This window comes from Triturus cristatus, chromosome 6 (genome assembly GCF_964204655.1).
Source record: "Triturus cristatus chromosome 6, aTriCri1.1, whole genome shotgun sequence".
In the NCBI taxonomy this organism is placed as follows: Eukaryota; Metazoa; Chordata; class Amphibia; order Caudata; family Salamandridae; genus Triturus; species Triturus cristatus.
This window is the reverse complement of record NC_140589.1, coordinates 1,668,197,632-1,668,221,800: the sequence shown is the minus strand read 5'-3', so window position 1 is coordinate 1,668,221,800 and position 24,169 is coordinate 1,668,197,632. Positions and strand designations below refer to the sequence as shown.

General features: G+C 42.2%; 1 protein-coding gene across 1 annotated transcript in view; it reads right to left on the bottom strand.

Annotated features, from left to right (window-relative positions):
- UTP25 (UTP25 small subunit processome component) overlaps nt 1-24,169 on the bottom strand; it is a 203,151-nt gene that overhangs the window by 121,851 nt on the left and 57,131 nt on the right. The window contains exon 3 of the mRNA XM_085612834.1: nt 6,573-6,834. Coding sequence (XP_085468960.1) covers nt 6,573-6,834 — 262 coding nt within the window. The remainder of the gene's footprint in view (nt 1-6,572; nt 6,835-24,169) is intronic.

Here is a 24,169-nt window from a genome sequence, read left to right as displayed (position 1 = left end):
TTATGGTCATTTTACAGTTCATTTGCACACCATTAGGCAGTCAATATGTTTGATTTGTTGTATTTTGCGGGAAGCTTCAACACTCTCACGTGCCACGACCTAGGAACTGTGTCATTCCTCTCATATTGGAATCGCTGCCACCTTTTTATCTCCAAAGTCGACCACTTATATAACTCCATTTTCAACCAGCACTCCTTTGTACCAGAGACAATCGTCACTGGATGTGTGCCCAGTTATTTGGCCATGGCCAACATTAAAATCGAGTGAAGTATGGTACAGGTGGGTAGTTCAGATTCCTGTAGACCCCCAGGTCAATTGTTTAGGGTGTGCAAGTGTTGTATTGCATGTTCCCTAATAGAGGCGTGCCTGAGTGGCTGCACTGCTCCACTTACACATCCAGAAGCATGCACACGCTTAATTAAGCCTGCGCAAAACGGCAGCATGAATGAATTGACATATGAATTGCCTACTCAACTATGTTCTGTTTCAACTAAAAGGGGGGCAGTTTTTGAAGTGGCTCAAACACACAATGTCCAAATGCGTATATTTGTGAGTAGGTGTATCAGGTACACCTAATAAATGCATTCTTAGGCTAGTGATAGTTGATTAATGCACTGCAGCATCAGTGTTGGGTTTTCCCTGTGAAGTGTTCAAGACAATCCTCCCTCTACTAATCACCGTGGCAGGGCCAGGACAGTGGAAGGAAGGGCTCATTGAAACAAAATTTAGACTGACGCTTGTCCAGTGCAGAGAAACCTATAACAATTAAAACAATGCTTCTCCCCTTTCTCTGCTGAGAATCAAGGTGTTACCTCTGAGGGCCGTGAACACACATGCTAAACACTCTTACTGTTTTGGAAAGCTGGAGAGCAAGGAAGACACCATTGTACCCCTACGTAGCAGCCCTTTTATTTTCAGACAGCACATTCGATGTTGCTTACAAGATCTTTTGTTAATTGGAAAACAGGAGGGAAAAAATGGCTATTACATAGCATATTGTAAAATGACAAATTATACCATACAAAACAATGACAGGCCATACTGTACAATAAAATGACAAGCCATACCATACAATGACAGGCCACACCATACAGTACAATGACATACCATATTATACAATGATGGGCATACCATAACATAGTGTAAAATAATAAGCCATTCTATACAAAAAGAGACTATACCATACCATACCTTCACAGGCTATACCATAACATACTACACAATCACAAGAGATACCATAAAATACTCTGACAGGCCATACCATACCTTATTCTACAATACCAGGCCATATCATACAATACTAAACAATAACAGACCATACCATACCATAAGGAGCCATACCATAACATATCATACAATACATTGACAAACCATACCATGCAATAATAGACCAAAAGAAACCATAGCATACCATACTACACTATGCAGTAACAGCCCATGCCATACAATACTGTACAATGACAGGTCATACCATACAATAACAGACCATACCATAACACACAGCACAATCACACAGCATTACATGCCATACAATATTTTGACAAGCCATACCATACTATATACTAACTGGGTATCCCATACTATGAAATAACAGATCATTAAATACAATACTAAACACTGACAAGACATACCATAGCATACTGAACTATACAATAACATACCATAACACATAATTATTTAAAAAAGTAACCGAGCAAGCCACTACATTGCACACAGGGGAGCCTACTGGCTCTGCCAATGCTTGTTTTGGAGGAGGACAGAGGGGTGTAGTGTAACAGCAGGTGGAAGTCAGCCACACGTCTTATCTGCTTCCAGAGAAATAATCAGTCTGCCTAGGCCTGTCATCTTTCCTTGTTACCCCTTCTCTACAGATTTCCAGTTCTGCTTGACTCTTCTTCCCTTCTGTAGAGTTAATCAGTTATAGTCAAGCTAGTCCAGATAGTCATTGAGTTCAATATCAATTGAATAAGTGTGCACTCCATAGACAATGCTCATTAAAAAGATTATCCCATGGACGCTGCATTATAAAACATTATTCGTCCGAACCATTGGGAGCCCAGACAGTTCTGAGGAACAACACAACCTATAAACATTCTTTGTGCTGCTTATTGTCTTTTCTATTATTAAATGTGTTTGTAGATTCATAACAAGAAGTACAATACCAGAAATGATGGAATGCATTAACACTACTTGGAAGACAGACAGGTCACATCCTCAGCAAAGCGACTAGTATAACAGGCTCACGCTGTAACAGTAGGACACCTTTCTCCGAATGCCACACCTGGAGACATAGTTGTCTCCAAAGTCTATGCCCAAGCACCTGGTGTCATTTCTTGACGTTCATGGGATTTTATCGCTGAGAAATCCGGTTCAGTCACAAGAATGTACATCCGCAGAACTGGTGAATTATATGTCCTTGGGGCGAGGTGCTCTAGGTTGGAGTGAAGCAAATGTCTCAAGTTGCTCATTGCAGAATCTGAGGTTAGCTAGCCATTTGGCATGTTTGGGTGATTTTCCCCTGCTCCAATGTCTAGCCACTTGGCAAGCAGCGGTGAAAGCACCGCCACTTACGAACCGATCCGGACACTGCATGCACCCAACCCAACAGAGCCAACTTAGGCTCCGGTGGTATGGGCTCTCCTGTCATGTTAGAAACGGTATGGAGAACATCCATCCAAAAAAGCTAAATATTGAAGCAGCCCCTGGCAGAGTGAAGAAACTCGGCGTATGAGGCTCCGCATCTTGAGCAGTCCGAAGTGGGTCTTAGTCCCCGTTCCCATAAAGTGAGCGGTATTGGATGTAGTCTGTGCAAGTAGCGGAAATGTATTAGGTAAAGTCTACTGCTAGCTGTCTGCGAGCAGCAAAATCCCATTCCTTAACTGATATGGGGTCTGCAACGTCTCTTCCCATTTACATCTTACACCGTAGTGTGTGGCGCTGCGCCTCTACGGAGTTATATAGCTTAATTACCAGGTGATTATGTGGTTATTAATTGTTAATGGGATTTTAGGGGTGGTAGCTCTTGTAGAAACGATGAAGAAAGTGATTTGACCTTGGCCCTCAGGTAACAGAGAAACCGATCAAGTGGCATAAAATTAGGTTGATTTATAATTGTACTTCTGTCTAGAAAATTGCCTTCCTGGTATGGATCTCCCCATTTTGTGACATTCTGTTTTACTAACTGTGCTTGCATGTTTGCATCCCCAGTTTATCGCATGTTAGTGTGTCCTACAAGAGTGACTGAGGGGGAGTAAAGCAATTCTAGGCCAGCTCCACCTCAAGCAATCCCAGGCCAGCGCCGTGCAGTGCGAGGTAAGTAGGTCAGTTGGACGTCCATAGGTTCGATTGTAAAGAACTGTGTTGAGAGGTGCAGGGGACACATTGTGGGCTTCCACAGGTAGATGTGGTAGATATGGCAGAGAAGGATACCAATAGTATGCAAAATATGCTTGCATACACAAGTAACCTAGATCTAGGTCCGGTGCAGTGAAACCACCTTGTGCCCATTGACTCAAGACTGTTTGCCAACCCAGGTGAGTCTAATTAGGATGGACGAAGTTTGGGAAAAAATGACCTAGTCAGCCAAATGGGAATGTTTAGAAAAATACATAGTAGTCGTGTACGTATAATCATCTTTGCCAGGGCGATTCTCACTGCCATGGACAAGGGGGTTATTATCCATCCGTCAATTTAATCATCTAGTTGGGATACACAGCTTTATTTTTTCTTCATAATAGCATCAAAGTCGTGATTAACCGTTATATCCAGGTACCTTATTGAGCCCTCATTTCATTCCAGCGGGATAACTAGATAGAATCTGGAAGCGTTGGGTGTTAGGGGGTAAAATAACTGACTTGGTCCTGTTAATCGCGATTTAAGATATGCTACTGAATTTAATAAACTCTGAGTATCGGTTTGAGGCTCTCATGGGGTTGCGGAGATAGTGCCATATCATCTGCATATAATGACACTAATAATCTTCGAGGTGTACAGCGGTGAGTGCTCTGCAGGTTGCTGGCACAATTTGGCTGCCAGCGGATCCAGGGCAGCAGGAACAGAAACGGAAACAGAGGCTATCCTTGTCTTGTACCTCTGAGAATTTAAATAGGCGCTGTGAGTAAGCCATAAAGCCGAGCAGTGGGGTCCGTGTAATGGAGTTGGAATTTCTTCTGGTCTATTAAAGAGTGCGTGAAATGTGAAAAAGACACTTCAGGAAGTGTTATATATGCAAAGGAATCGTTGACCACAGTAATGTTAATCGAGATAAATAACTGTACCACTGTGTATGAGCATATGAATGCGATATGAGGTATCACCGAATGCCGAATGGACACTTTATAATGAAGAGCACTTTAGGAAGCAGTATGAAAGTATAATATAGAAAGGAAGCATGTAACATGGTAACCGGTAATAAAAATTACAAAAATAAGACTTGGAATATGATTAAATGTGCTTGGTTGTAAATTATTAATATGACACAGAATGCACATAACTTAATGATATATACTGAATTAATTTTATATTTAAAATTAGTAAATATTGAGTTTAGGAGTCTGAGAATAGCAATTGTGGAGAATGGGAAAATAAATATTGTTTGCAAACTTGCAAATGTAATGGTCTATGCCAAGGTGCAATAAAAAAAGATGAATATCCCTACACACAAATTTATGAGGATAAAAAGAACCACTCAAATTAAATGAACTATTAAGTAGAACATGAATATATTACAAATGGAAAACCCCAATATAAAACGAAAAAGAAAGCTTTTACATTCATAGCAAGTATAATACACAAAATGATTAAATAAGAAAACTACAATCGAGATACTGGAATAAAAGTTTCTAAAACTAGAGAAGGATTTATTGGGTTGGACTGGAAGGCGGCCATTTAAGAAATTAGCTAGCCTTAAGGATTTACTGTTGACAAGCTACCTGTCACAGTATAAAGGTCACCGAAAAGCCACAGGTATTTTTACATGTTCACAGAAACCAGAATTCATAATTTTGTATCAATAAGATACAGAAATTACATGTGAAAAATAAATTCAAAATCAATTCATTTGTAAATTGCACTATAACCTGGTAGTAAACATGTATGCTATATCACAGATTTTATGATTTATACGCACTTGTTAATACAGAGTATAATTCATTAGCTCAAAGTTAACTAAACAAAACAAGTTAGTGTACTCTAATATGTGGATGTGTACTTGAAGTAGTTCAAACCTGTACATTTTGCTAAAATGCTTGAGGGTGAGTTAAAGGAGTCCTAATTTCATTACTTTACCTACATTGTATCAAATATAGAGAGAGAGTAGGAGGATAACATGAAAAGGATTTTGAAACTACAGACAATAGTACACAGAAGGGTGTCATTTATTCCTCTAATCAACCTCGGCAGTTACTGCAAAGTCAAATGTGTACAAAACAGATGTTTCCCCGATCTAAATAAGTGGGAGTTGCCTGTAGGAAAACAGTTTTAGAATGCAAAAGGCATTTTTTTTAAAGTGCCAATATTCCCATCTATTAATTATGACTGTAATTGACAGTCAAAGATGAACAAACCTAAACGCCAGCAGGCATCTAAATAGTGAGTCATGAGAACAGCAGGCTCTCCATTTAATTTATTTCGCCATTTATATAGCTTAGTCCAAACAACAGAGCTCCTCCCAAGGAATACTTCCTTGTCTTTGGAGGCATGTAACTGCATGCAGGTTTAGGTGCAAGGGATGTTCATTGCTAAGGTCTACAAGTAGAGCTGAGGGAATTTGGACAATTACTGGACTGTACTCCACTTATATTGGGCAGGGAAGGCAGCACGGCAGGTGCATGTGACATCAATGGTTGGCTGTGTTGTTGGAGCTTTGACTGTCAGACCGAAAATGGCAAAATTATTTTGAAGGACTGCCTTTACAACTGTCACTGGAAGTACTGTTGCACAAAGTGTGAGTCATATCTAAAGTGGCTGCCTTGCAGGTATCAAAAATGGATGCATGCCTTTAGAAAGTGATGATGTCTTAACAGAGAAAGAGCGGGAAAGGGTAGGTGTCTGGGTAAAGTAGCATTTGGTGATACAGCACAGTCCAGAATTAGATGTACTGGAGGTCTTCTTCCCAACCTGGTATAGGAGCTGTACTGCTTCATAATTTCACATTAATGTCCACAAAGCACTATTACGTTTTCACCAGTTTTCTCATTCACATTCTACCAGCCCATGTAAAATAAAAATGGTGCAGTTTGTTAATAAGCCAAGTCACATCGATAAAATGCAATGAAGTGTCACTGGTAGCCACAGTTTGTATTGAAGCTAAACTAAACATGGCTAAAAAAGGGATGTTGAAATCCTACTCCGCTTGAAGCAACTTCAAAACAGACAGAGTTGAACACGATAACCTCATTAGAGGAGTATAGTTGAGACCACATATGAGCAAGTGAAGCAATACTGCTATTGGTAACAGCATTATGTAAAACATAGGGATAGCGATGGACTAGTTTATATATGGTCAACATCTGGCATACAGCAAGCGCTTTAGTAGCTTACAGTTAAAATAATAGTAAATCTAAAATAATTACCTTTCTCCTGGTCATGCTCTTCAGTGCTCTCTTCATCACTATCTGCATCTTGCGCATTTTGAATTTCTTCGCTCCCCGTGTCTGAATCGCCACTTTGATCCTCACTATTGTCATCGTCTTCATCATCGTCATCCTCTTCATCATCATCATCATCCTCATCAGATAAGCTTTTTAGTGTTGACAGCAGTTTATGATACATAGAGACCTGATCTTGTTCCGTGTCTGCATCACTTTCTGCATTTGACTCATCTGAATTGTCAGGCTGAAGGAAAATGTTGAAACATAAAAAAACATGCCAACAAGTGTCCTCAACTAGTACTTTCAGAAACAAATGATAAGGCATTTTGTTAATCAAAGGAGCATGCAAACTGTGGCAGACAACTGTGATATAGTATGCAGGCTAGTCTCAAATTGGATTGAACACTGCATGCAAAGTGCAGGCAACAGAGTCATGCTCGGGGGGGGGGGGGGGGGGGGGGGGGGAGTACCTGTCTAGGAGTGCAATCAAACATATTAATCTTGTCCAAATCAACAATGGGTATGATGAAAGTCTTCATTAGGTGAATTTGAAGAGGTGTGCAGGACAACGAGAACAGACATTGTTGGTCTTTTTTCTTACAGAAAAGAGATATGCTTCTGCATAATTTCCAGGTTCCTCAGTATAGCTTTTCTAACATTGTCAGTCTTCAAGTGGGCTCCAAAGAGAGTGTCCTTTTTTTCCACACCACCTGCCCCAACCCTTCATCTTATAGTTCAATTTGACACACATTGAGTAGCAAGTCCACCACTCTTCCAAGCTAGGAGTATATGGATCTGTCCAATGCCTGGCAATACATAAACAGGCGATTACAATAGCGATAAAGAAAAACCCATAATTACTTCTATCTAGAGCCCCATCACCTCTAAAGATGACGGCTTTAGCATCCAAACAGAATCAGAATGTGCTAGTTCATTTAATCTGTACACTAACAAGTCCAAAAACAGTCTAAATATCTGTCAGCTGACAAACATATGACAATCCTCAGCACACTTATAACACTCTTCGAGTCAGCCAGACATCCTCACTAACCAAGCCTTGCGCAGTTATAGTTCAATATGTTTAATAGTGCTGAAATTGTTCACTGCAAATAAATGCTGTGCACTTCACTACATACTTCTTAAGCGCACATCCCTAGAGATCTCCCTATTCGTTATGCCAGGCTATCAACATCGTCCAGGAGCATCTCTAATAACAATGGGGATGAAACCTTTGTAGTGATTTCAGAAAGCCCCAAATGTAATGCTTCCACGATCTCAATATTTCCATATTGCAATTAACACTGCATGTTTTGAGAATAAAATCCCAAACTTGTAGGTATTTAAGAAAGTTAGTTCTGTGTGGCACAACTTCTTGGTGTTCTGAAAATGTGTGGAATATTCCATTATAAAACAATTGACCCATTTCCCATCCACCTGCATTTTCCCATACACAGCAGATGTGATCCTGGAAAACATCTGGAGGAGAAATTCCCCCATACAAGGATATATGCACAATATTTTATGTTGAATATAATACACCATGTTTTTTATATTTGTAGATCAGCATGTACAACCATACTTTTAACCCTCTTATGGTAGTTGGGAGTAGCTAGTACTCAAAAAACAGCTTTTAACATTTTCATCCAGGCAATTCTAAAGAATGGGGCATTTCGTTTCACAGTGGTGATTACTAAGGTTGCCATTCCCTTATCCATGGCTGCCCAAAAATATAAATGAAAATCAGGTAATGACCAATATCTCTGTAGTCGAAGCATACTTAAAAATTTGTCAGCCGGCAGCCACTCTCTTAACCAAACCAAACTAAACTGTCCACTGTGGATTCCAGCTGTTAATAGAAAGCATTGGGTACTGTCAGAGGAATAGAATAAAAAAGATATAGAAATGTAGGCAAAATAAACATCTTTACTATCTTACAAGTCCCAATCAATGAGATTGATAACCTACACCAAACTCACCAATCAGTCCTTGCACATAATCTCACAATTTAATTTGATGCATTCCCCTCCCTTACTAATCACCATCATTTATACATGGGTTAATTGTTCACCTACTGTAGGGTCCTTCAAACCCATGTATTAGTTTGTAATTGAGTTTTTGATCGATTTTGAGTCAAAGGTAACACCCACTGTAAGGTTGCTAGCAGGTGGGCGTTTAAATAATCCCTGTATTATGTTAATAAAAATTGTACTAAACCTCATTCACGTCAAAAGATTTTTCTCCATCTAGCAGGTTCATACTGGTGTTCCTCCCCAACACTTGCAAAGATGTATGTAATCTAGTAACCTAGATATATAAAGCACGTTGTTCATGTGATAATAGGTTGGAAACCATCATGCTGTGACGAATTGCAAGAATGTTCAAATTAATTTTTGCATCTCTATAGATTAGAGAATTTGGCTGGTGTGATACTCTTTCACTTCTTGGTGTACACTTTTTTTTTTTTTTTTTTTTTAATTTTATTGTGCAGAGAAAAAGGGTACAAGCACGGGCCTACAACCTCCTGGGCCGGCCGCTAGTATGCAGAAATGATCAAGCAGTTCAAAAACAATGACTGGCCCGCAGGGGCTCCGCTAAATGACAGGAGATCAAGCTGCACATAAAGGAAGTCAGGATACACCCTTTTAACATAACTATCAACCAAAGTAAAGAAAAACAAAAAGCAAGGCGAAAAACATTGAAAGGGCGTCTAACCATAGCAGAGGAACTCCACATAGGACCACCCTAGGGTGGTCAATAAAAGGGGGGTCTGAGAGGGAGGGGGGGGGCCACGGGAAAACCAAATCTATACCCAGATGAACAGAGTAAACAAGGAACCCTCAAGGATCAGGGGGACAAGGCAACCTCAGACGTATCCACCTAAGGGGGGAGAACAGATAGTCCCTCGATACACATTCCACTGACCCCAGATTCTACCCCACGCCCCCGGTTTACCACGAGCCACATACACCGTCTTCTCCCTGAACATGCACCAGTCCATGTTCTCCTTCCATACGGACACGGTGGGAGGCCGTTGGGAACCCCAAAGCTGCGCAATATCTCTCTTTGCGATCATGTTCCCAAGGGCCGCCCACCGAGCCTGGGCCGCATTATAGTCATTGGGCTCCCACACATTCAGAACACATCGGCGCACCTCGGGCAGCAGAGCGACCCCAGTGACTCGTTTCATAACATCATGCACCTGGCGCCAATATTCCGCCACCTCGCGGCACTCCCAGAGGATGTGGAGAAAGGTGGCACTGAGCCCGCAGCCACGCTTACAGAGCCCGTCGTCAGAAAACCCCATCGAGACCAAACGGGGACCCGTCACATAGACACGATGGAGAATCTTAAGCTGGACCAGACGGAGACGGGCCGGGATGGCAACCTCCTTAGGGGATGACAGCGCAGACTGCCAGTCCTCGTCGTCCAACTCCACCCCATCTCCCGTCCATGCCTCCCGAAGACGCACCAAGAGATCAGCCCAATTATTTATTAGTTTTTTATAAATCAGGGAGATAGTACTGTCGGGAACGTGTCCGTCGAGTATACGGTCCTCGAGAGGCGAAGAAACAGGGACCGTGGTCCCCTCCCCAAAGACGAGAGTAGGGCGTGCCGAACCTGGGCATAGCGGAAGACACTTTTTGTTTTTAATGACAGAAGACAATGTTTATATATTTCCAAGAATGCGGTATTCCCCCTGCCTTAAATAGTGTTAATACCAATCTACAAAATAGGTGCGGTTTTGCCTTGTAGAACTTGACATGAATACAATCCTCACCAGAGGCTTAACCATTAGCCATAACCTCCTCAGGTGTGATTGGTGCATCCAAACCAGCAGCTTAAGGTGTTGTAAAAAAAAATTTAAAAAAAATCATGAAAAGTGGCTATCTTGAAAAGCACATATGTCATTTGTCTGGTGTAAGGATTGGTAAAAGCTTTGAAACTGCCTGATGAACATAAGTAGTACCCAAAACCTCTTGATCTTTATTTTCTTTTAACACACTCAAGCTGTTATATCTGTTCTTCTTGAGTTTCCAAGGCGGAATGCAACCTACTGACTGCCAAACTGGACTAGTATCCCCGAGTGCGGTGCTTTCCCTAAGCCACCTTGAGGCCTGTGTTTAACAGGTGATTAATCGCATATAGACCTTATATTCAACTGGGAAACCAGCAATTACAGCATCAACATATTCTTCCTTCAAGAAATAGATCCATTTCCTCCTTCTTATAAACGGATCATACAGCTCATAGCAACGCAACTAAGAGTCCACCTCATATTGCCAACATTAAAGTATTCCATACTACTGTTGCTGTAGTAGTGGTCATATTAATTTGCAGAAATGTTTTGTTACATTTCCTTACATGCTGCCATAAATCAGAGATATCGATAAAAGAACTCTACCCAGAGCCTACTGTTTTCATATTTGATACCTGAACTGTTAATGATTAGATGATATTCTAGGGCATATTTCCGTTTTGGTACTTGTAAATTCAGGTGGGACAAGAAATAAATCAATACAGGAATACTGTTTAAGTGGTTAGAAAAAAGTATACCTAGAGACCCCAGCAAAGCATGTTCTCAAGCAATCAACAAAACCTAGAAGTTGCGTCTTCTTTAGAATGGATAAGCAAACTTCTCTGATTCGCTCCAAAGGATGTTGATTAGTATTATCTTTGCATCAATCTAAGACACAATTTTAATAATCACCACATATAAAGAAGGTACCAGCCCCGTCAGTGAATTCTAAAGTAAGTGCATCATAGAAATACGGTTGTCATTAGAGGCACCATATAAAAAAAGATGTATTGTAATGTATTTCAGCAAGTGGCCATCTCCTGTGAGAATCTGATACTTTGAAAATCACCCTAAACTGTCAAGATCTAGCAAGTATACAACCCCTGTGTAGATGTTGCCTGAGACAAACAAATGAATGCCTCATGTCCCAGCTATTTCTAAATGATCTTTATCTGGAATGAGCAGTTTGTGTAGACCAATTATCCCTACTTCATACTCCAACAACTCTTGCCAAATTCTACTACGTTTACCATGGATATTGAGGCCACCAGCATTCCCAAAATTTTTAGTATGGTTATTTATGTAGAATTATACATTATTTTTCCTGCACAAAAGCCATAAAGATTACCGTTGAACTTTATTGTTATCTGTACTTCTTTGCTACTCTAACAAACTTTTTATCAGAAACACTGTCTCACCTACCCCATCCCACAGGGGAAGCCATTATGTGCTAAGGTGGGCACCACTTTTCCTAAACATGTTTGTATAATTCTATATAGAGTATGTAATGCAAAACTATACAATTGTTCTAGAAAGCTGTGAAAATATAGAATGCAAGCATTCAAAGATAGGTTGTATGTGTATGTGCAAATGAACAAGGCATTAGTGAATTATGCCCACACAATGAAACGGGAAAGAATAAACACAAACAGCAGTGTGAAAGTTAATTTTCTTTAAACTTTATTTTAATTTTATGCAAAAATAATGACAGGCTTCCACACTTATCAGTTAAGTTTGCAAGCTTAATGAGGAGTCGTATTATACAATTTAATACCTAATCTTGCAGATATGACCCATCAGATCCCACCATACGCTTCTTTTCACATACATACATACCTGGCTAATCTCTATATTTAATATGCATCATTTCCTACCATGAACATGGTGTTTCCATCTATGGTGGAACTCTCCATTTAATCCCATTAACAATCGTTATTATCATGATGCTTCTCTGGCCTAATGCAATTAGTCACTGTATCAAATATAGTTTACATTTCTGACTCACATGGTTGCAAAATACATACATGGGCGCCAGCAGTTAGAAGAATGTGATCAGACCTCGTTTTACTGTTACTCTGTTACCAAATTGCCAGAATAGCTTTAGTTACTTGTGAGGAACATAACCCCATGTTCTATGTTTCTTCAGCTTCTACCAGATAGAGGAGTCGCACTGCTTGATAATTTCACATAATATCCGGGAGGCCAAGGACTCATTCTTTAGGCAGCTTTTGCAGCAGAGTGCCATCCAGTCGTGCTTTTTTCCTCAGTGTATACAAATGATCAGTCATCCCTTGCAGCTTGGAAAATGATGAGGCAGATGCTGTTAGAGGAACAAACTGAAAGAGGAATAGGATCCTTGGTAGGGATACCATCATATATGCTGTTATCCTCCCGCAGCAAGACAGACGCAGACCACCGGTGCAGGAAGAGTAGGAGTCAGTTGAACAACTACGGTGGTCCTGCCACTTGTTCGGCTGGCAGCAAATGGTTCAATGTCTGAGATTTGGTCAACTTAATCATGAATCCTAAAACCTTCCCACCATTTGACAACTCAGCCATAAAAGTTGGCTTGATTTCAATGAGATCAGTGATCGTGCATTTTATGTAGTCTACATAGGGCATTAGTTTGTGAATTTTGCTACCCTCCTGGACTGGCTTTATATCTGTATGCCCAAATATTCCCTCTGCTAAAGGTTCCTCTGTCAGGACAAACAGCATTGGTGAAAGCGGACAACCTTGTCTTGTTCCCCTCTCTCCTCTGAACTGACGTGGGACCATTCACTCTTACAGACACCCTGGTGCTCTTGCAGCAGTTAGGCAACTAAGTGCTGAACCTGGGTACTATCCTAAACCATGCCAATGTGCATTCAATGAAGTGTCTGTCAACTCGGTTGACTGCCTTTTACGGGGTCCAACAAAATAAGTTCTCGATCAAAGGCAGTAGTTATTTAGTGTTATCACTGCAGATGTTGCCTAGGATAAAGTGGATTGATCCAGCTCTATCATCCCAGCTGATGTACTCCAAGCCTTCTTGCTAGAAAACTTATGAACAGCTTGACATCAACGCTGAGCAGAACAATCAGCCTATAAGAGCTGCTAAGTGACTGGTCCGAGCCCGATTTTGGGATGACTGAGATCACTACTTGCACAATGTAATCAGTGCGGTCTGCCCCTTTCCTACCTTATTCCTTGAAGAAAGAATTAAAAATGTGTGTCAATTGCCTAAAGGAAGTCTTGTAAAAAAAGTGCCATGAATCCGCCTGGGTGATTTGTGTAACTTTAGTATAGAGATCTCTGTAAAGACATCATCTATCGGTATGTTCCTTTCCAGTATTTAGCATTGTATTCCTGGGATTGCCTGTATTTGAATCCCTCCCTCAGCTATGGCGACTGCGTTGTAGTCGTTTTTGCTTCAAGATAATCCGGTTGAGTCTCCAATAGAAGTTATCCATTGAATGGTGATTATCACTCAATGTTTACAGATCAATAATTTTCTCGCTTCGCTCCCTCCCTCCTATTATTTCTGCAGGATTTGAAAAGGCATGTGGCATCACCTAACTTGAGCCCCAACTGCAGTTAATTTACACCACACCTATGTTTATTGATACTCTCCTTTTCTGTCAGTTGATAATCTAGTTGTCCTCTCTTGTCCCGGAGATGTCTGTTCAATCTGGCCAATTGTGAGACAATGTACCACCTTGTCACTTCCTTAAGTGCATTCCAGAGTGTTGGCACTCACCTCGCTCAGTCATTGCTGTCTAGCTGGTGCTTTAAGCATTTAATATAGGTCTCCTACAAGCTCTTTGTTGTGAAGTAGGTTATCTTACTCCCCATGTACGATCTTCCTTGTCCTTCATGGCCGCTTGGCCATGGAACAGTGATATACAGAAAAGTTGTCAACGCTTGTCAACCTCAGTAAAGGAGACACTGAAGCCTGCTGTGATCAAGACTAGAAAGTGATCAAGACAGCACATAGGTGTAGTGTGCCACAGTGAAGAAGGTGTAGTCTAACGCTTTGGGGTGCTGTATGCACTATATGTCTAGTGAGACTACATTCTGAAGCTACACCAATGCCTTCGTTGATAAGGCTCATGCATGGCCTCTGTGCCAGGTGAACTTGCATGTCATTCAATACTATGTTCATAACCATGCTGAACTCTCTTCCAATAATGAACTCGCATTGTGCTCCCTCAGTTATGTCGCTAGAGCACTCAAGGATTATTCCTGCCCCGAGTGGTTATCAAACAGGGAAGCCATTGATAAAATGTATGCACCTATATTTATTACTACAGCAAGTGCACTTCATTTAGCTTCATTTCAAGACCTGCTACCCTTCCTGATTTGGAAAGACAGGATGACCAGTCAGTTCCCAATAGGTGGATTTCAGTTTTCTTGCAACAGACATATGTCAACTTCCATGGTATGGAACATGTTCAAGATTTGGACTATTTTAAGAGAGGAATTTAATACTTGTTTGATTAAGCCAACGAGTTTAATCACATGTGAGCGTTTCATTGCAGCCTCTATCTGGGAATCTGTGTAGCAGTTCCAATGAGTACTCCCAGGGCCATCTCCCTAGACCTACAATCCTAGCTTATTTTCTCTGGCATGATCGAACGTCCCAATTTCCCCTATATACCCACATTTAACATCAAAGAAATTGTGAACCAAATCCAACCATCAATAGCTTGTTGCAACCCCCGTCTCCTCGTGTTGATGAGTGAACTCTTCATAATATCCTACTCCCCTTACCCCCCAAATCTAGCCCTCTCCCCCTTCTTAGATAGTACAGTGATCCACAAGTTGAGATTCCCATTCACAGCAGTCGTTCTCCCTTGCACGCCTCAAGATCCCCCCCTCATTGGGTACCTGTTGAAAGTGAGACATTTTACTCTATTCCGTCGCTTGGATCAGTTGGTGGTCTCTTCCCGACTTCAATCTCTTTTTGTGGGAAAAGGCTGGTGCATTTTGAATGCTGGATGGCTGCTTTCTATTCCTGGTGTATGTCCCTTGCTGAGGGATTGGCTGCTGTTTTCTTCCTTTGTATCCTGTTCCACATTCCACTTCTTTGATTACGTGGAACATTTTGAGGCTGAGATACTGAGTCAGTTTACTCTTCTGAGGGTTTGCCTTCACATTGGAAGATCTTGTTTTCTTCCATTAATTGTATTCACTAGTCATTGTTGGCTATTCCATTCAAGATCAGACCGAACAAATGACCGCACATTTAAGGCATTGCTACACCGGACATCCTTGGTTTGGTCTTCCCCCCCAAACATTTTGCCTTCACCACTCCAGTTTTCTGAAATTCGTTTTTGTTGCCATTAGGACTCAGTGTACTTTACCACTGATGACCAGTGCTTGAGCTTTCGCGCTATAAAACATGGTAAAATTGGCCTACATCTGATTGGCACATATAATGTATTTATAAGTCCCTAGTATATGGTAAAACAAGAACCCAGTGCCTGTAAATTAAATGCTACAGATGAGCCTGCAGCACCCATTAAAGTAGCACTCTAAAATATGCCTCTTGTCTGCCATGGCAGCCAGCAGTGCAGTTATACAAAGTGCCAGTTCGACCTGGCAAAATAAATCCTTTGCAGACCTAAGCCTTCCTTTTTAATACATATATGTCACCCAGGCCCTAAAAAGCCCATAGGAGATGGTGCATTGTATTTAAAAAGTAAGACGTGTTTTAAGTTTTACAGCATCATGAGTCACTGAGCTCTCAACAAAGACAGTAAAGGAAGCAGCATGAGTCAATGTGCATACCAATGTGATACTATATCTTTCAAGTGACATTTTATTTTATACAATGGTATTGTTTGATGCCTCTTAATTCTCTATACATACTAAAATGTTAATGCTACCCTACAAGTGACAATGTTGTGAAGCGCTCCGATACCTTCGGGTCTGGCTAGCGCTATAGAAAACTCTTGAAATAAATAAAATAAACAAGCCTATCCTGGTAGTGTAAAACTCCTGAATTTATTGATTACTATTGTAAGGCCTATCTCTCCCACTGGATAACATCAGGTTACTTTATTACATTTAATAAGTGCAAACTTTTGATTGGGAGCAGGTGGGACTGTCGTGTTTGGACGTAACTTAATTGCGATTTAAAATCCGCTTTAATGTAAAAGTCTGATTTTAAGCAACAATTCTGAAAATGCCACTTTTAGAAAGTTGGCATTTTCTTGTCCTACCCACATGGTATCTGCTGCCAGTGTTCTAATAGTCGGAAAAGACAAGGACAACAGAACTATCCCATCTATCCAATGGTTCCCTTCCAGGGACAATATCAACCGACCCCACCTTTCTGGCATTTTCCAAACTTCCAATCTGGTCCCCCTCCACTCCCCTTTTTCCAGCAAGGCCCCCCTTTTTTAGGCAGAGGCTGGGGCAGAGGAAGAGGGCGGAGAAGAGGAGACGACAAGAGAGTACACTGGCAGGATCAACCCTCAACGTCCATGGAGACCAGGAGCCAAACCAAGAACAAGAGACGTTAATTGTTAACCTCTCTCCTCGCACCCTAGATGATACAGAGAGACGAGTACTCCAAAAAGGTTTAGGCTTTGTACACACACCAAAGGTTGATTCTTTCAAAGAAATGTGTGAAATCCAAGCCTTTTTCCGCAAAGTACGTCTCAAGGCATATTTTCAGGACGTACCAGGGGTTCACTGTGAAGACTCTGGCCTCCATAAACCATCCACGTTTACTCCACACAGCGGGATGGTCCCCAATGAGGTGTTAACTTTCGAACAGGCAGTTCTTAAGGACTGGAAACAGATCAGACCTACTACTGTTTTCCACAATATCACCAATGAGGAAGATGCAGCATTACGGTCACTTAATAATGACCCCCTCATCACCATTAAACAAGCAGACAAGGGGGGCGCGACGGTAATCATGTCAACCAATGATTATCACATTGAATGCGAACGCCAGCTTAGTGATAGGAAATACTATACTCCTATCCAAGAGAACCCCACCAATCGGCTCAAGACCTTGATTACGACTATGGTTTTCCATGCAGAGACCCAAGGCTGGATCACGAACAAAGAGGCTAACTTCTTAGTCACCAGTGAACCAAGAATTCCTTACTTCTACTGCCTTCCCAAAATACATAAGGGAACCAATCCGGTTCCTGGGAGACCGATTGTCTCCGGAATTGGATCCCTGCTGGAACCTCTCTCCCAGTTTGTCGATTACTTCCTCAAACCACTGGTACAAGGTACTCCTTCATTTCTGAGAGACACCACTGATGTACTCAGGCTTCTAGAGGGTACCCAACACCAGGGAGAAGTTGACTTTCTCATCACCCTGGATGTTGAGGCCCTCTATACAAACATTCCACAAAGGGCAACACTTGATGTTATAGAGGATGTGCTGAGCGGGCTAGATTGGGTATCACCCACCCCCCGCCCTTTTATCACTGAGTGTGCATCTCTAGCTCTAACAGAGAATTTTTTCGAGTTTGCGGGCCAATTATTCCATCAGATACAGGGCACATCGATGGGGAGCACCTTTGCCCCTAGTGTGGCCTGTCTCTACATGGCAGCCTTTGAGGAACGAGCCTTTCACAATGAATCGAACCCCTATAGAGCCAATATCTTACTGTGGAAGAGATTCATTGACGATATTCTGATCCTCTGGAAAGGTGATCAGGCTCACTGTGATGAGTTTTGCAAATGGATTAACACGTTGAATCCATACTTAAGATTTACTAGCACTATTTCTGACCAACAACTTCCCTTTTTAGACCTCTTGATCCTATTAGATGATCACAAAATGAGTACTACACTCCACCGGAAGTCCACTGATAGAAACAGTCTATTACATTTTGATAGCTATCACCCCGTGGCCCTCAAACAAAATCTACCCTTTGGACAATTCCTCCGAATCAGGAGGAACTGTAGCTCTGTTACTGACTTTAAAAAGGAATCTAGGGTCCTTACGAACAATCTCCTCCAGAGGGGTTATCAGAGTCGGGATGTTAGGAGATCTTACAAACGTGCCCGCAACAACAACAATGAAGGATTACTTGAACCGAGAGAGAAGAAAACTGACGACTGCCTCACATGTGTGACTACTTACACTCCTAACTCATCCCAACTTAAGAAAATCATCAAAAGACATTGGATCATCCTCCACACCGGGGAACTTTCAATTACGAACCCCCGTTTTGCTTTCAAACGCACCACTAATCTTAAGGAGAGACTGGTACACACGAGACCCAAACAATCCAGGAGCACCACACAGTCCACTTTATGGAACCTTCCCCCTGTCACGGGTCACTACCCCTGTGGTTCCTGTGTGGTCTGCCCACTAACTAAAGTAACAAAGAACATCGAATTTTCCAACGGAGTCACGTGGGAATGCAGAACACACACCAACTGCAACACCTCCCATTGCATTTATTTAATAACTTGCCCATGCAATCTCCCCTATATAGGGATGGCGACGAGACCAGTAAAAACCAGAATCATTGAACATCGGAGTAATTTCCGGTGTAAGAAAGTGAATATGAAGATGTCTACACATTTCTTTGAGAAAAATCATTCTCCTGATTCTTTGCAGTGGACAGTTCTACAATCCTTCAAAAATATCAATAAAGCTAAACTGTTCACACTAGAACAAAGGTGGGTAATGAGATTATCATCCCACCATGAAGGATTGAACGAAGACATTCCCTGGGGCAGCCTTGTAAATATCTGAAACAGTGGACTGGACTATCACGCCTTGATATATTCCACTTGTTGATTTATAGTGAACGTTCTGAGCTAGATAGCTGTACTCCACCTCTGGGTAGTACACAATGGGTGAGGTTAGCAGCCTTCTAACACCTGGAACCCCGTTGTTGAAACAATGTTACGTTATAGGTTTTTTTTTCCCCCTGGTATATTTTAACCTCTATTCTGAATAATTATACCATTTGCCACACCATGTGGTTAATATACGGCTGGGATAGATTTTATGCCCTAGTATATTTTAGCCTCCATTCCGAACAATTGTACCACTTGACACACTATGTGGTTAATACACGGCTGTTACGAGATGAGCGCCGTGATTGCATTATTCAGTTTCAACACCAACCGCACAGTGCTACATCAGCCGCCAACACGGAGTGACGTGGGATGCCCTCTATCATAGTAGCGTTGCTACGATGACACCAGAGTTTGCACAACCGGAAGGGCGCTCCGCGCACTACTCCTTCCGTGTACCCCTCCCGTCACTTCCAGATAGTGATGTGGCACGCTCTGCTACACATGAGCGCCACCACGCGCACACCTGAGCTCGCGCGACCGGAAGGGAACTCCGCATACTAGTCTTTACTCTTTCGTTGAACTAATTGGTTCTCGATCCCCATTGGCTCTCCACCGCTATGAATTCCGCCCGCCAGATCCTAGCAGTGTCCCCCGAGTTGGCGCGGACACAGGGTAGGTGGGAAGGCGTCCCGAACTGCGGACTTTTGTAAGTAAACCCTTTGAAGTCTTGGCGCTTATCCCTGCGCACTCCATGGGATGTATACTTTGTCCGTGTAGTTTCGGAAATCGTTTTTTCTCACAGCAGATCCTTGCGGTTGCATTGTCTCCCCTCCCCCTTTCCCCCCCCCCTTTTCTTGTGCGAACAGGACACTGTACTATCCGGTGTCGACATCCAGCGCCATCTCGTTGGAACTTGTAGCCTTGCCCTTCTGGGTGAGTTGATTATTTCAATTAGCTTTTGGTTCCATAGTTTTGTTGCTAGTATGTATCCCCCTTATTAGGTAAATTGTAGATACTGCAAGAGCACTCACCACACTATGGGCACTATCCCCTTGAGTCACCATTAAGGGTGTTTTGACATACCGCTATCACGCAGTTGAACACCACATTATTATAAACACTGCATGACACCAGTTGGTTGCAGTTTACAAGGCGATTTCTGCGAAATCTATGTTATCAAGATGTTGTTTTGACATGTATGTTTGTCCCCCTGTATTTCTCTTTGCAGGCGTTTTACCTCACCTCCATAAGTAACCACTTATTAGGGTGCTGTACCAGTGGTAAGTGCCCCACTAGTCGCTACCACTACCAATAAGTGTGTGAACTACTTGGTCCTGAAGAATTGCGGTTATATTTAACCAATGCAAGAAACAGATCGACCATACATCACTATAGCGTAAAACAGACATCTTAACTGTAGTATTACGCACGTTATTGTTTTTAAATTAAGAGTGGGACCTCCTCCATTAAATAAACCTTGTTACTTAGGATCCCCACTACTTACTTTTAACACACTTCTTTCACCACACACTTTTTCACCTTAGGGCCCTCACCTGCACTCACCTACCGGCAGTTGAAGGAATAAAGATCTCCACTAAAAGGCGCCACTGAGGTCGCCGATCGGGGATTGCAGCGCCGCCCCGATTCGGAGCAGACCTAATGATGAAACTTGACATCTGGGCCACGTGCTGACGATATACGACAGCTAGTCTGCCGGATGTGTGAGGGTCTTTTTCCTTAAGGAGGATTCTCCTCCTGACCTTGTTGACTCATACATCTCTCAACTCATTAATATCTCTCTTGAGGAACTGCATACTTTTGTATTTATATAGTGTTAACTGGGTCACATGAACCAGCTGTTAGGCGATCCCCTGAGATGACAACTCATCCTCGTACACAGCCTGCTGCCTTGCATCACTGAACTCTACCTTCTCCTGGACTTTGTCCCAGCATTTTTTTCTCAGTCTGAAAGCAAGCAGAGACCGGGTCAAAACCACCTTGCGCAACCGACCCGCACTCTATCTTAGTCGGCCTCTACTTTTTACTTTTCCCCAATCCTGTGCGACCAGATACCTGCCGTTGGCAGTTTGAGCTTGCTGCACGACTGTTGCGGATTACATTTTTGTCATTTTGGTGTCATCATATATATTAAAATGTATTCGTTTTTTTCTAAATTGATTTGGGATTTTTCTTGTGTTGTGTTTTTACTTTATCACTGTTTGAGTGCTGCATAAATACTTTACACAGTGCTTCCAAGTTAAGCCAACTGCTTTACTGCCAAGCTACTATGGGGTCAAGCACAGGTGAACTTAGTGACTGTTATGGTTCACCCTGACAAGGATTGTAAGTAAGTAATTTTATTTGTACATGATTAATTAAAACCTTTACAAAAATATTAGAACATTGCTAAAATTTACTAACAGTTAATTTTGTGCGCCTTTCTAAAACTTAAAAATGTGCCAAGTATCAGTTTATAATCATCATTGCAATTAAAAGTTCAGCTGCTTCAAGCAGTTATCGCGGAGCTATTCGGTCTGACGTTTATAGATCCGCATTCGGTGTGCTCTTGTGTCTTTCTGCTACTAATTAAAAAAACTTAGTGCCCCGACAGTTCAATTTTGTTTTGGTTGGGTTAAAACACAGTTGACTCCTTGCCTGCATGTTCGAACGCCATGTAGTTTAAAAGATGGACATAATAAATTGTATCTCAGGTCCTTTAATTTGGGGCAGATGCAAGTTACATGTATTATATCTTCTTTGCCAGCTTTACACAAGCGACACTGTTGAGGGCTGTTTTTTCTTTCCCAAGGCGGCAAGTGAGGGGTAGCTGAAATTACCCCAAGGCGTAATTTTAAAAACTTTTCTTTCATCTTTAGGTTCAATCTAATGCTAAGGTACGCTTGAGGTTGCAGTGTTACATAGTCGCCGTGTGTGATCCAGCCATGCGCTCTTTTCGATAATGCCTCCTTGTCCTCAATGGAGGAGATAATTTGTGCTGATTTTTTCGTGACTTTTTTAAAAGAAATGAGATCGGTAGGGGTGCCCCAGAGGTCTGTCAGTCCCAAGGCTTGGAGTGAGTCAAATAAATAATCTCTAGCTGAGGATTTTTGGTGTCGGAGCAACTCTTCCCATAAGTTTGATTTTAAGGAGGCAACCTCAGCGCTGCGAATCTTGTGCCAGCTAGTAACATACGCGCTCCGTCTTTCCAGTGTTTGTTTTAAAAGGCCAAATTCTAACCGAATTTGCGCTGGAGAAACATATCTTGGCAGATTAAAGATTGCGCTGTATGAATTGGCTATCACTATATCCAGCAGTGCAGCGTCTTTTTCCCTTGAAGGGGTTCACTCCCATATGTTAGGGTTGGCTGTAACTTTGCTCGCAGAACTTGGCGCAGGGGGTTAAACGTTAAGTCAGGGAGTTTGACCTTTAAGGATTTTATCGCCAGACAAGTCACAGTTCCCTTCCCTAGCAAGGAATCAAGTTGGGATTTGAATGAGTTCTTGTGGTCCAGAATTACTCCCCAAGTATTTGTAGGTGATTACCAAATCCAGCCCTGGTCCATTTAGATGCCAATTGAGTTTCCTCTTTTTCCGGTAGTTTACTGCCATGATTTTGGATTTGGCAAAGTTTATTTGCAGGCAGTTCCTTTCCGAAAAAGCGTGTTACATTCAAGAGGTGTTGGAGGCTGATCGGAGTCCGACTTATTAGAACCAGGTCGTCCACGTACAGCAGATTGGACAGTGGAATTGTCCCCAGTTTTGGTGCATGGCAGGGACAGTTGTCGAGTTCTCCTGGCAGGTCTGCAAGAAAAAGGTTAAATAAAAACATAGCTAGAACGCAGCCCTGTTTTAACCCTTTTGTTGTCGGGATGGGTTTGGAGACGTGTGTCCATGCTCCTAATTTAACCTTAATTCAAGTGTTTGTATGCAGAGATATCAATTGGCCGAAAAGTTGTTTAGGTATTCCCCAATCTTCCAGTTACCGCCAGAGTTTGTTTCTATCAACATGATCAAAAGGGGCAGTATAGTCAATGAAACAAAGGAAAAGGGAGTTTTGGTCTCTTTTGCTGCGTCCATCCGCATGGTCAATGCCATGATGTTTGCTGTGGTCCCTTGGCCTCGGCAAAAGCCTGTTTGATTGATTGGGATGATGGAATTTTCGGCTGCCCATGATGTTATGTCCTCCAGTATGGTTCCTGCATAGTACTTGGCCTCCACGTATATGAGAGCAATAAGTCGGTAGTGATTTGGAAGTTTCCTGTTGCCCTGTTTAAAGATTGGGCTTATAACTGATCCATACCAGGATTCCGGTAGTATCAGGGTGTCCTTTATATTTTGAAAAACCGGCATTAGTGCTACACTCCAAAATTCAGCGTCTGCTTTATATAGCATTGGCGGGATGTCATTTGGACCGGGGGTGTCAGGGAACGAGCATTGCAGCGCCTGCCACGTCATCCGCTGAACTACAACTCCCATGATGCTTGCCATTGGGAGGGGATTTAGCCGCGGCGGACGCACAGGACGTTGCGCGTAATTCTGTTCTGGTCGTCAATCTTTCTCTCGGCTGAGGGAGAGCAGGTTCGAGGAAGGCGCAGTCTGGGGACTACTGCTGATAGGATCTTGGCTGCTCACAGGAGCCAGTGATGTATTCAACTGATGCGTGAGTAACATGGAAGCAGTACCGAGAAGCCGGTGTTGGCTTCTGGTCATCGTTCCTTTCTGAGTACTGGATTGTTTCAACCATAGCGGAATCCAGCAGTGAAAGACCACGTGTTGCCGTGTATGGTATTGCTGATTTCACATGGCGAAATACAGCGGTGAATTAACCGCGTATTACCGTGTATGTTGCCGATGTGTTTTGGCTTGGGGAAAAGACGGCACTTTCATAAAGCAGCGGAATACAGCGGGTAGTTACCGCGTATAACCGTGCATAGAGACATTGAGTCTGTACTGTAAATCTGAATATATTATATACATTGTACCGGATTACGGGGGTGAGGAAACCACGTAGGACT